Consider the following 14,730-nt stretch of genomic DNA (forward strand, 5'->3'; position numbering starts at 1 on the left):
CCTGCTTCTCGATGTGGGCTGTTTCCATGCCAAGCTAGAACATTGGATTCTCAGTCATTTGGGCTTCACTCCCCCCATGACCAAACAAGGCCAAAATGTCTATAGGATTTTTTGCAATGAGAGTAGTAAATTCCCCCGCCTTATCCAACTTCCATCTTTCTAGGAACTGATGGACTCATTTCACCCATATTTAAAGAAAAAGTGGCTGGGGGGGGCACAATCACATTTTGTCAGATGTTACAAATGATGAGAAATAGCAACTTCAAAGAGAGCTTTAATTTCAAATAAAGTAGTTTGCAAACTGAACTACTCTCTCGAGAGTACAAGTGGGATGTCTGTGACACATGCATTACAACATGTATTTTGTTCTATAGGGTAACTCTACAGCAAGGGATCACAGATAGCTTGCAGTTGTGAGAAACCCTCATTTTCATGGCCTGCAGAGTTACTGTACTTGCAGAATTCCACCTTAAAAGTAATTGGACGTGTCTGTAACTCAGAGAAGGTTTGCTAGGCAATGACACATTGCACTTGGATCTGGAAGCATAACATCTGGAAGCCAAATGTTAGAGGCGATATAAAAGAGCCAGCCCAATGAACTGGTGGGGCATTTCTAAGCCAGAAGCATCGTCAACATGGACCTTGCCCTTCTCTGTGTGTTTCTGCCTTTGGTGACAGTGGTGTGGGGCCAGTATGGTGACTACTACTATGGCCCCTATAACTACGGAGATAATGATGAATGGGCCAACGTGTACCGTCAGGGCTTCAACTTCCAGTGCCCGCACGGGCAGGTGATTGTGGCCATCAGGAGCGTTTACAGCAAGAAGGAGGGCTCCGACAGGCTGTGGAACTACGCGTGCATGCCGGCGGCCCAGAGCCTCGGCGAGCCGACCGAGTGCTGGTGGGAAGAGATCAACAGGGCAGGGACCGAATGGTAGGACACCCCAAACCCTCCGCCCGTGGTGCAGCCGCGATACCCGAGGTGGAATGTGTATGCTAATACTGTGGTGACAGCAATGCAAATGCATATTAACGCTACCATAGCCATCTGCTTAGCTACCCCGAATGACTGCTTCAGGCTCATTAATCATGCCGCATGCATGGGAGGTGATCAGGATGCTATTTGCCTTCTCTGTAGCATTTTCTTACTGGAGAGTCTCAATGTGCTTTATAAACGCTGTGCCATTTGGTCACTCACAGCCTCAGCTGGAAAACGGCCCTCAGATGAGGAAAATGAGGCATGAACCTTTAACAAGGAGAGGATAAAGTCACTCCTGAAAGGCCACACATCACTGAATCAGTGACTAAACGGGGGAACAAATCCTCAAAGTCCTGACTCTGCACTCCTGCTCTTATCACTAGGAAAAATTTCTTCTCAGTGTTGCACTTTCTTTTTGTGTTTGGTTGCTAAGCTTTTTGGCTCAGGCCCAGTTAAAGGCTGTTTTCTAGTCATGCTGGTATTAAGGAGCCAAAAATTCACGCTCATGAATGATGATAGTAGTGTATATATGCATGACAATGATAGAAAAAGATCATGTAAATTCCCTAATATGGTCAGTTTTGATTGACTGTAAGATTCATTTCTCTACCAAGCTTAGAGGCAAAAGGTGATCACATTTTATGGCCACAATATTTTATGGAAATAAATAAGTATGGTGTTTCATGTTTAGGTAGTATATAACCCCAATATTTATTTTTCTTCTGATTTTTTCATGAAATTTAGAACATGTATTTGGAAAACTCTGTACAAAATACTCCTTGGACACAGTGAAATGAATATTTTCAAATATTTTAAATAGTTTTGCTCCAAAAATATGAATGTAATTTTTGTAGATTTCACATTATATGGGAACAGGTTAAAAATGAAATGTGAAGCCTCTGCTTTTTAAATGGTTCAAATTTTTTTTTCTGAATTATTCATACTCTTTTATTTACCATGTGATACATTCCCATGGCTGATGCAACTGCTAAGGAAAAAAAGACTGACCCCATACTTCATTTTGGAATAAGACTGAAAAGAAAGGGGGAAGGCAGATAGGCAGAAAGAAAAGAAGACATTGTGGTAATACTGCATTACCTGTTCCTTTTTCATATACTAATGCAATTTATACTTATTGCATAATAATTTCAAATGAGACCTTTTTGTTGTTCAAAATAAAATCATCATTCTCCTTCTGAAAATCCCTGGCAGTAATTGCTCAAGTTCACTTCTTACAAACAAGATACTGCATAAGTCTATACAAAATGTTTTCGTCTGCTATCTGAACCATGGAGCCATATTCATCATCAGGCTCCGTATGCTTAGTATGAGTACATACTCAGCATATTATCTGAACTCACTTCTTTCATCTCTTAAAAATCTTTTTGCTTTGTCCTCTTTCTTACCTGTATTTTCCCTACTGCCTTTCTCGCAGCCCTCTTTTCTATCAAATATATTTCTTTCCAATCCCTCTTGAATGTGTTATTCTGTTTAACTCTCTTCCCTAGCTTTTGGAGTTGTTTTTTCCCTATATGATCTTTCCAGTCCAACGCTTTTACATCTATCTGTCTTCTCTATACAGAACTCTTTCCTTCTTCTATCTCATTTGGGGGTGTCAAATATACCAAAATGATTTGGGAAGGGGAACTCCTTAGAAGAAAAGGTGACTGTGTGCTCCTAGTTACTAGTTTTTTCTGCACTTCCTAGCTAGCTGCAGCTGGTTGTGTTCTGCAGTTTTCTGTGCCACAGGACTGAGTTGGTTGCATATGTGGTGCTTCACGTGGGAGGCTTGCTGCAAGCCAGTGTCCCTCACTGTGCCCAAATACTGCCATCGGAGAATCCAGCGGGCTCATCTGGACCAGAGGGAAAGCGTGGGCCCACAGATAGCCACTCAGGTGGCCAAGGGCAAGCTCAAATCTCAAATTAATGTAACAGCATGGATGTGGTCTATGGGACCTTTGACAATCCCATACCTCCTCTCTTGGCAGTGTTTAAATTATTTCTCTTTGCCTGCACCTCTTTACCTTGTTTTGTCATACTGCTCTCAGTGCTATTTGGAGGCCACTCACAGTTTTCAAGAGAGATCCACAAGGATCTCAAGAGAGATCTCAAGAGAGTAGGTAGGACCACAAATACAAGTCGTGATCTGTATCACCGGTTCCTGCTCAGTCACCTAACCAATCAATCTCTTTGTGAGCAACACATTACACTCATGTCAGCTGAGACTGCACTCTGCTGGACCATCCAGTGCAGTCCCCATCCGGATATGCTGGACTATATTATTTCTTCTTCAACTCTGCCTTGCAGGGAATTTTGTCTCACCCTTCACATTACATCCAGGGGAGACTCCATGGCTTGTTCTGCAAAAAAAAAAAAAAAAAACACAAAGCCACAAAATTTTCCTGAAAATGTAACCTACAATTCCCCTGCTGTAATTGAGGCTTTTTAATCCTTGCCTTACCCTCACTGAGTAATGGGAACAAGTACCCTACATTCTTCGCAAAGTCTCTTTAACTTATTTATAGGCAGCTGCATTTATATAGCAGCTATGCCTTTCCCTCACCCCTGCACCCTCACATTGCTTTCTGTTCAGGCTGAACATGTCTCCACTCTTCTCGTCCTCCTTTGTCAGTTCTATATTGCAAAGCTTCTAAGCAAGCTCTGTCCATATGTGCAGCTCTCCTCTGAACTTTCTCCAGTTTCTCAGACATGTCCCAGAAACTCTAGTCTGGCAGAAACACTAAAAAATGACCTCTGACAAATGGCGTTTGTGCCATTTCACAAATCACCATTCCTAAGTGTTCTGCAGCTGCATAACAGAGACAAATCCAAGAGATGTTTCCTTAGAAAAGACAACAAACCAAGAAAAGCTTTAGAGAGAAAACGGAGTGGGAATAGAAGCAGAGAGGAAAGAGTCTCCAACTCATTATTTTCTTTGGCCATTAGCATTAGGGGGGAAACAGCAGAACTGGCTGTGGGGAACACAAAGAGACTATTGGACAGGAGGGGGCCACTGCAGAGCTGGTTTTGATAAGTTTGCTTCCCACACTAATGCTGACTATTATACGGACTTCCAGGATTAAGCACTTGAGATTTTGCATCTTAAAGATATTTAAAAAATGATTCAGCAGAAAGAAGGCAACAACACAGATCAACATGAGACACCTAATCAAGGTGCTCCCCTCTGGAGTCAATGGAGAGAAACAGGTATTCTAAAAACCGCCCTTGTGGGCACCCCATCTCTCCCCATAATCATATTGGGGAAGATCAATCAGCTATGACAGTTGTTAATTAAACTGTCTAAAATTACCTACTGGCATTTCAGAACACATCTTACTAAAAGTGCTATGCTAAATAAGTGCATCCCTGCAGTTAAACATATGTGCACATGCACTGCTGAAGACATGTTCTTATGGTTTTGCTGAATGGGAATGGACATGGGAAAACTGGGAATGGACATGGGAAACTCGTGAACAAGACTCAAAGGGGAAATTCTGACAAGAAATTGGATTAGATGATCACTGGTGCCTTCTTGGCTCAAAAAAACCCAGTGAGTATATTTAAAATTAAGCATACGTACAAAGGTTTTATTGAATCTGTCCCAGCCACTTTCATTCTGGTCTTAGTGCCTCTCCTGAGTACTGCCCTCTTCTGAGAGAGGAGAATCTGTTCCTGAACTATTAGGAAATCCTCATACCTGGAGCAGGGATAAATCTTCAGGACATCCCCAGGTTCTAAACATCTCTTCTAGCTATCTGACATGACAGTGTAAGGAATTGTACCTTTTCAAACAGAATAAGGCCTATGTCTTCAGCTCTATTTGTTCTGGAGGAAGTTTGACCTTGGGTAAAAATTCCACCAGCTAAGAAAAGGTAAGGTTTGAGCAATTTCTGGTGAGGCTGTGCTTCATATCTTTGCTGGAGATCAATTACAAAGTTGTCTCTGCAGACAAATCTTTGAAAGCGATATTCAAGAAAAGGTATTTTTCTTGCCTGAAAGTGATTGTATCAGAGGACAGGGATTAAGTAAACAAATAAACAAAAGCTTGCAAGTCAAAGGCAAACAAGTTTTCTTTCCAGGAGGAATTGCTTCTTTTATACCCCTCATCCCATAATATAGATGGAATCTTGCCATATCCCCACTATACTCCCAGTTATTCAAAAGGTATAAAATAGAAACATTTCTAGCAAAGTGCTACTGAATGCATGATTGCTGCCTCTTCTCCTTGTTTAAACTTTTGAGAAAACGTTTGGATGGGAGTTGGAAAAAAACAGATGACATGATTCTCCCACCCCACTCCCATTTCCACTCTCTTTTGTCTTCTCTTTATACACACAAACACACAGTTCAGATCTTTCAAGTAGATGCACAATCCCATTTCATTTCCCATAAGCGAGTGCAAAGACAGACTCATAAGCAAAGGAAGGAAATGTCTGTAGGAGCCTCCTGTTCAGACATTGGCAGCACATCCCGGTACATCTGCGAAGGACTGTTTTTGTTCTGAAACTCTGACCAATCCCAGGTCTCAAATCTGAGGCTGTGCTACCCAAACCTGATAATCAAGCTGCCCTTTAAAAATGTTCTCATTTGTGCTATCTACATAAACAAGTTAATTTTCTTCACAGGCCTACATTTATATTAAAGGGATAGTGCCACAAGGTTTTAACACAGCTGCAGTGGACTGAGGCCAGTGAGAGTATTTTCTCAGAGGAAGGATTTTTATGTGGATAGGGAGGGCTCATCAGCAACTTTCAGAGAGAAATGAATTGGAGGATTAGGATATTGCCTTCCCTTTGGGCAGACAGGAGAAAGGAAAGCCACTGATAGCCCCTTCATGATTATCTGAGTCTTATGAGAGAAAGAAAAATACAACAGCAGATGACAGTAAGATTGCCTTTGGCCATGTGGAACTGCATGAACATGTGCCTCACCACCCCAGAATGGATACCAAAGACTCCTTGTAGAAGTGGGCATTAGAGATCAGCATGGCCTAACCAAAAGTGGAGAAGCAGTTCCCTTAGTCTGACTGCCAGTGTTTCAGCTGGCCTGAGTCAAGTGGCCTGAGCCTCTCACCCATCACAGACGGACCTTTACATTAGCTGCCATCACGCAATGAACAATTCCACAGAGGAAGGACACCCTACACAAACAACCCAGAGCAGCGGGACAGGGTCTCCCTCCATTATCATTCCTAAAAGGAAATTAAGTTTTGGATACTGAAAATAACAGGTTTTGGTGAAGCAATACTGTTGGAAATCAATGGGTCTAATGTCTCATTTAAGAAATGCCTCTTCCATTCTAGCTGTGCTCCTACACACTGAGTGAGGTTAGGCCACCCCTCCCCACGGGTATTCCAGGAAAGACTGCAGATGACCAAGAATGCAACATTTTTTCTGTTGGGTCTGTTTGTCACGTCCGATATAGCTCCATAAAATGCAGATCCATTCTGCTCTGACAGGCCAAGAAAGGCAGCTTTAGAGCAAATAATGATACAATTTTTATAGAAGCCGTCAGCTCTATTACAAAACAGTAGGATTTTTGGAAGCGTGGAGAACGACACTGTCAGTTGACCCTATTATAAGGCACAAATTGCCCTTAATGCAGCACGGCCTTGTGTCGGTTGAACTGTGCATCAGCCTGCATGAGGCATTCCCGGAGTTACCATAAGGGCTACCTGCTGCTTAGTCCATGTGCTATGGTTCAATGAAGGCTGAGAAAGCATCGGCCACTGCAGCTCAACTTAGGCCTCCCTGAGGAGATCTGTAGCAAACTGGCTTCCTTTCTGGGTTGAGCTCAAGAGGATACACTGCTCAAGCTAATCCCTAGTGGATGGGAGGGACAGAGGACGTGAAGGACGGGTTGCAGCATAGCACCAGCATTAGGTGGGGCACAACACCCCACGGCACTGTCTAGCACAGAAGGGATATATGGGCATAATTGTGAAGTGACACCAACACTGTTGCTACTGTGTTCAAAACACCAGCACTACTGTAAGCAATATTCTGTCTCGAGTCTGGCAGGCAGTTGTTGAGCCAAGTAGATATACACTTAGTCTTTGAGGCTACATCAACATTTGCAAAAAATGTGGCAAAATTGAAGTGGATCTGTAGGATGAAACAGTTTGTGTAGATGACCAAAAAACAAATACACATTTTGAGTCATTTACTTCAAACCAGCTCTAGTCTGCTTCTATGAACTACATGCCCATTGGCGACTGGGGTGCACAAGCAAGCTGTGGAGTGCATCCTCCAGTCAAGTTTCATCTGAAAGAAATTCATTTTGCTTGCTCCAAGATCATTCTCCCTTGTGACTCAAAAATCAGTAAACAAGGATGATTTGCTCTGAAAGTGCATCTAGCATAGATGCACCCTTTGGTGGCTTGCCATGATAGAACTCAGCTGTATAAAGGACATCATAACTATTAACCAGCTCAGAAGAAGATTTGTTGCAGTCCTGTGCTTTTCACAGCAATTGCAGCAGGCTGTGGAAAGTCTCAGCTACCATATCCTTTTCACTTGCTGCACACAACCCCTCCTAGACAGAATTAGCCTGTGTAGGTTACTTTACGAAACCCCACAGTCATTTGCAACAAATCAAAAAAAAATTGGCATGACTTTTTAATCAATTACTCTGAGTTCCAAAAAAAAAAAAAAAAAAAAAAAGGAAAAAGAAAAAAAGCATGTATTGCAAAACACATTCCTCCCTAAAAATACAAAAAGCCTTCAGCTTTAAGACTGTAACGGATAAACACGCAGATGCCTGCATACATCATTATTCTCAGTATGGTACCAGAATGGTATAAAGGACTTCTGTGGTCCCAGAGAACCATGATTCAAAAATGGAAAAGAAAGAAGGGAAGGACAATTTTCCATTCACCAACACCTAACCCTCATCACCACGAATCTTCCCTCTCCTCCATCTACCAGTCAGCTCACCTCCCCATCTCCCAGTACCAGATGCAAAGCACAGCTCTTGATGCATCAAAATCTCAGCCAATATCAAAAACCAACCTGTCCATAGCCAACTTTAATACCACACAGTCCGAGCTGCTTTCTCATGCCCATCTACACTCACCTTCTAAAAGGTATCTTCCTCTCCTCTTAGCAATCCCAAGCTTTTACTAGCTTGCATCCAGTGCCATACTTCTGAATTCTGAATTATCTTTTACAGTACTGCTACAGACAGAGTGTGGCAAAAAAGGCAAATTTTTTTTGACTTGGCTATAAATCAAAGGTCCTGAATTGCTGGGTTTTACTCACCATAGAGATTTGCAGGATTTGTTATAACAGGAGTAGTGAATTCAAAATAATAGAAGGAGAAAAATCTTATAAATTAAGGCTTGTTTTCAGATTAGAGTTCAAAGCATCTGTCTAAAACAGTGTGTGTGGGGGGGGGGGAGGATATTTGTTACCCTTGAAGAGCTACTTTGTGCTTGCAGAAAAGAGGCCAGTTGGAGGAAGGGAAGAGAAGAGACTTCATATGAACTCACAAATAAATACCCCAATTTCTGAGAGTCTCTCTCTTCATTTTTGTAGGGATATGTGGATTTGACTTGAAAATTAGAAAGATCAAAAGAAAAGTAAACTTGTATTCTCTCAAAGCTAAAGCATAGCACTTCAATTTCTCAAGCTAACGTAAAGTATTTCAATTTCAAATTGAAAGTCACCTCTGACTGATTCATATTTTTTTCAAAATGAATCTTTCCCTCTAAGTTTGGAGTGTATTAATAGAAGTGTCAAGATAACAAAAAAGCAGTTACAGGGAAGGAAAGGAAGAAAGAAGGTAGGACTTTCTAGCTTGAATGTCAGCAGGTGAGGAAAGAAAAGGAGGAGGAAGAATCTTGCCCAAAGATATGTATGGGCAAGGATATCAGGTGCCAGTCAGCAGGTATGGGAAACTGCAGTGCAAAAGCCCCTTAGAGAAGTGCAAGAGAAAAGGGGGGAAAGAAATGTTCCCATTATTGCACCTATGCAAAAGAAAAACTCCCAGGGGCACAAGGACTTAAGCAGTGGGAATGCACATAACTGGGAACGGGGAGAGGCAGAAGGTAGAGACACAAGTTTGTTTCTACCTTACATAGAATACAGAAAAGTGCTCATTTTGCAACAGGTACAACCATTATCTGTATTTCTATGCATCTACTTTCTTTCCATCAGGATTACACCAGTCATCTGAAGCTATCCAAGACGTTTACAAAGAGTCTTAGCCACATGTTCCTGTGGCCTACGTGCCAAAAAAACAGAGCAACTCCCTATCTAAGTCCTACTGAAGTCCTCTGAGTGCAAGCCAAACTGCCTTACTTGGCATGATACCACAGCAACTCAGAGCCCCACCACTGCCTAACTCTGAAGGGCCTCGAAAGCCCCTTGCAAAGCACAGCAAGGATGTGTGGCCCCAGCAATGTGGGAGACATGGGGATGGAAACAAATGTAAATAAACTTGTCTGAACAACAGAAGATTGTGCAAGAGACTAACAGAAGAGAATAGACCCCTGGTTCAAAGCTGGAAGCCTAAAGTTAGGCAGGGGAGTTCATCCTTTCACAGGTCAAAATTGGTCAGGCTTTCAGCTTTTGCATCAAGTGCTTGTGCACCAGCACCTGTATGCATGAGTGAATGACTTTCCTAAAGTCAAAGGCTGTTAGGTGATGTGTTTTCCCTTCTGGGAACACCAGAACCACTAAAATAAACTATGAAGTCACTTAATGGAACTAAAGCAACATTTTTGATATTTTTCATCATAAATTTACTTCTTTATGAAGTGTCTCTTGAATATATCAATGCATTTGATTTTACAGTATCGCAAGGAAGGATTGTTGTTAGAGCTCTAGGCTGCCACTTCTCCTTGACAAAGGAAGGGAGAAAAGAAATGGAAGAAATGGCATTTCTGTAATTTTCTCCAGTGAGGAGACAATGAGGCTGGGAGGGTGCATCAATGAATGGGTGCTGGACAGCTGAGCGAATGTGCTGTCCGTCTTCACGCTCTCCTGGTCTTTTGTCTCAAAGAAGCAAGCTATCCAAACTCTGAGTACTGCCAGAATTAATTTGGGTATCAGTGACCAGCTGCTTGTAGGGTGTGCAGGGAGAGAAGCATGTATCTGCATACTTAGAGAGCATACATATACTCTACTCGAAGCCACTGATTTATTGTATGACATAACTCTCCAGTACACAGAAAACATGAAGAAGCAGATTTGCCTTTTGAAAATCCCATCACAAAACTTGTGAGTTATATAATTTCATAAAATCTGGGTCTCAGATTTCCTCACGTGAAAGAGTATTAGCAAACCATGATTTCTTCACAAGCTTATAATGCTTACTGTTAAGAGTGCCTTCCCCTCAGTAGTGATTGAGAAAGAAAGGAAGAAAGGAAGGAAGCAAAGAAGAGAAAAAGGAAGGAAGGAAGGAAGAGAAAGGAAGAGAAGAGAAGAGAAGAGAAGAGAAGAGAAGAGAAGAGAAGAGAAAAAAGAAAATGTTAAACTCACATAAAAGGTTTTTTGTTTGCAGAGAAACTGTTAAAAAAGTGATTCCAGTGAACGCCAAATGTCCAAATACCAGCAGTCAATGATAAAGGCGTTAATGGAAAGTCAGTCTCACAACTTGTAAAAACTTGAAAACAGCAAACCAGAACAATTTCTTTACTTCATCGGCATATTGCAATGGTTAAATGATAAAAAACGGTTTGTACAGTATTTTAAAATGTAAAGTGGTACATGAATGCTAAGGCATTCATAGTTAATTAACTACTGCTGATTTCTTACATAAAATGATTATTCAATATATAGTAACAGATCATTGGTTCTCTATACAGAGCTAAACCCTTAACATCCTCCCTGAACCTAGATTTCCAATGCTCTTTTAGAAAGCACTTGAAACTTTTATGGAATCTAACTTCATGCTTTCCTTATTGTGTTCTGTTCTTTCTCCTTTTTCTTAGGTATCAGACCTGTTCAAACAATGGGCTGGTGGCCGGTTTCCAGAGTCAGTATTTTCCATCTGTGCTTGACCGCGAATGGCAATTTTATTGCTGCCGCTATAGTCGGAGATGCCCATATTCATGCTGGTGAGTTCAAGCAGAAACCAAACTTGTTAGCCTCTATCATCCAAGCATTCCAGTAAATGTCATTGCCGGTTTGGCCCATTATGGGTCAGAACTTTCTTATCTGGGAAAAGGTTAACTGTGTTTTACAGGCTTAAGTTATTTCCACTCTGATGATGGGCATCTTGAAGATCCATGGCTAAGGGAAGAAAGTGTGGGCACAGGTACACCAAACAGCACAATACAGGAGAAACATCTGAGATAGCCCTAAATGAACTGGTTTGGGTGCCAGCAGCAGCATAGCTATGCTGGAAACTATGAGAGCAGTCTCCAAAGCGGGAGTTTCATTTCAAAAGCTTGATATGACTTCCAATACTTTATCCAGCACATTTACAGGAGTAAGAGCATCTTCGGGCTGCAGTACTGTGCTGTAATAACTTATGCTAGTGCACTTCCCTCCATTTACCTCAGAAAAACCACCCTCTGGCTAAGAATTTGAGATTTTCTGTTTTATAGTACATACAAATTGTTCCTTCTCTAAAGGCTGTTCGAAGCCTTAAGTCAAAATGAGCTACCAATTGTAGTCCAAGCACAACAAAGAGATGACCTCTTCTCAACGGGCTATCACAACTCGCTGGAGCTGGCAACCTCATAGACACTATGGAAAAAAAATGAGCTTCCCTTTGTCCCCAGGTGTGGTCTTTCTAAATCAAGGTGGAAGCACGGTAGCAGACTGTGTAGTGAAAGCTCATATTGCTCCTATCTATTCTGTGTAACAGAACTCAAGACTTCAGGCTCCAGGGCTATCAATCCAGCTATTTTCACTGGCACTGAAAGCACTACCTTCTTACACTTTAAAAAAGAAGAAAAAGGGGGATAAAATCTATATTGAATCTTTGTTTTCAAAATTCGGCTTTAAAGTAAACTTTCAATTGCGATGCATACAAAATGTTTACATGCCCACTGGTCTTACTGCTTGGCTGGCTGGCTCATGGCCAAACACAACAGCAGTGCCTTGCTTTGCAGACTTCAGTATCCTTGCAGCCAGGAGGAAAAGAACTGTTGTCTTTTCATTTTTAAAGATTTTAAATGACAGCAACTCTATAAAAATCTTTGAATGTTCCTCTGGCCCCTTTTCAGCCCCTAATGCTTACAGATGTTCTGCACCTGTGGGCTTATTTACATACCTGCCCCAGCTCTTCCCATCTCTAGAAAAAGACTCACTCTCTGTTTTAAGCAGTTCTTCCTATCTCTTGGAGTCCTCTACTGTGTGAATTTTCAGTGAGACGACAGAAATAATCTATGATTTCTTTTGTTATTGTTGTGAATTCTGTTGTATTCAGACATTGTCTTGACAGCCTTGTAACAGCTTTGTCTCTCTCCTGAAAATCACAATACAGAGAGTAGTGCAAACCCCAATGGAAATGTCTAGGGTTATTGATGTCTTGCATTTCCATCCCAGCTGCACATGGATTTCTATACTGCCCTTTTGTTTTAAACAGGGACAACACTGTTTCTTATTCCTGAACAAGACTGCATTATGCTGGTCAGCAGCTACCATCTTTCCATGCAGAAAAGGCTGCATTTCAAAGGCAGGTGAAGTGCTTCCCCACTTTAGTAGGAGAGAAATCTGCTCCTTTGTGCTCATATCCTTCTGGCAAAGGAGAACTGAACATCACAGCATCAAACCTCTGTCCAGATCTGACACCTAGGCTTGTGAATAGATTCTGGAGTGTACTAGGATTACAGGTATATTATAAAACCATTTTGCACCATCTACTATCAACCCCAGACACTTTAACTGGAGCTTATTCAGTTCTGGTCAGACAACCAGCCTATCCTGACACTTCCAGATCCTCTCTCATCCTGGATGGTCTCTCATACACCTTCTTTTTTTTGAGACCCCTGTTTGATCTGACTATCCTAGACTGCCTCCTTACAAAGTATTTATCCCAATTTCTTTCAAGTTTTCTTTCTGCCTGTGGGGTAAGCAGGGTAGATACAAGCCTCTCTACATACAGTTATCCAAATTAGGATGTTACCATCTGGATGGGCAGACAACAGGATGGGTAAAAGACTGGCAGGATGATTAGGCTTAGCAGGTAGTCATTAATGCCAGTTCAAAGTGTGGAGCACAGCAGGGGTCTGTCCTGATTCCTGGCCTGATTAACCTCTTTATCAATGACCTGGAGAAGGCAACAGAGTGCATTCTCATCAAGTTTACAGATGACACCAAAATGGAGGAACAGCTGACATGCTCGAGGGCAGGGCTGTCATTCAGAGGGATCTGGGCAAGCGGGGGGAATGAGCTGACACAGACCTCATGAAATTCAACAAGGACAAATGCAAAGTCCTGCTCCAGGGAAAGAAGAGCCCCTGGCAACAATCCAGGCTGCAGACTGACTGACTGGGGAGCAGCTCCACTGAAGAGGATCTGGTATTTCAGTGGCCAGTAAGCTGTGAAGAAGCCAGCAGTGGGCCCTGGCAGCAAAGAAGGTCAGCAGTGTCCTGTGTTGCATTGATAGGAGCATGCCCAGCAGGTCAAGGGAAGTGATCACTCCTCTCTGCTCAGTGCACACGAGACCACATGTTGAATACTGTGTGCAGCTTTGGGCACTCTGAAGCATGAGAAACATTGATAAATGGGTCTGAGTCTAGTGCACAGCCACCAAGACAGCCCTGGGGTCTGGAGCATTTGTGCAGTGAGAAGAGGCTGAGGGACTGGGCTTGTTCAGCCTGGAGAAGAGGCGGCTTCGGCAGCACCTAACAGCAGCCCCCCAGGACATATAGGGAGGTTACCAAGAAGACGGTGCCAGGCTCTTCATAGCAGTGCATGGTGGGATGGCAAGAGATGACAGGCATAAGGTGAAACAAGAAAGGTTCAGACTGGATGTAAGGGAAAACCTTTTCCCCATGAGGACAGTGAAGTGGTGGAGCCAGTTGCCCAGCGAGGCTCCATCCTTGGAAGTTTTCCAGACCTGACTGGATAAAGCCTTGAGCAGCCTGGTCTGACCTCAGCTGACCCTGCTTTGAGCAGGGGGTTGAACTAGAGACCTCCTCAGGTCTCCTGCTGCCTGCGGTATCCTGTGACTCCAAACAGGACTCTTCTGCTTGAAGGCCCACATCACACAGCTAAACACTCCCTTCCCTCCACATTACAGTGGTCTCATGCATATTGTCTGCTGGGAACAGGTCCTTTTATGTTTTATTCCCTCTACCATCCCCAGACAGTGACTAAGGGAGTACCAGCTGTTACGCTAACATCCAAACATGACCCATAACGTGCTAGTGCAAAACCCCATGCCCTGGAACCACTTTTCCTATTACAGATACAGCTTGTCAGAACTGCTAAATTTCCGTGCTCAGGAACTAAACCTCTGAGGCTTTAAGCCCAGTGGCTCTCACTCAGAACCCCACTTCCACTGGCATTTCCAAATTATTGCCACAGAACCTAATTTAGACATCATGCTCGTCGTACCTTGCGCTGTCTGCTTAAGGTGCATTAGCCACAGAGACTGTGCTGCTGAACAATCTGCAAAGGAGTTCTAGCCCATCACTGCTAGCACATCAAAATGCACATACATACAAAATATAATAAAAATGTGTCGACACATATAGTACCATTATTTATTACAGTTTCTGCCCAAGCCTCTAATGGCATTTCCTTCTGAAACCAGTTGTCAACAAACTGCCTGTGGAGAAATGGCTATTAACA

At 42.6% G+C, this 14,730-nt stretch overlaps 1 protein-coding gene across 1 annotated transcript in view; it reads left to right on the forward strand.

Annotated features, from left to right (window-relative positions):
* Window positions 1–615: 615 nt before the first annotated feature.
* DPT (dermatopontin) overlaps window positions 616–14,730 on the forward strand; it is a 29,380-nt gene continuing 15,265 nt past the window's right edge. The window contains exons 1-2 of the mRNA XM_062595678.1: window positions 616–934; window positions 10,914–11,039. Of these exons, the coding sequence (XP_062451662.1) occupies window positions 636–934; window positions 10,914–11,039 (425 nt within the window). The 5' untranslated portion in view covers window positions 616–635. The remainder of the gene's footprint in view (window positions 935–10,913; window positions 11,040–14,730) is intronic.

The sequence above is a fragment of the Rhea pennata genome, chromosome 1 (assembly GCF_028389875.1).
Source record: "Rhea pennata isolate bPtePen1 chromosome 1, bPtePen1.pri, whole genome shotgun sequence".
Classification (NCBI taxonomy): Eukaryota; Metazoa; Chordata; class Aves; order Rheiformes; family Rheidae; genus Rhea; species Rhea pennata.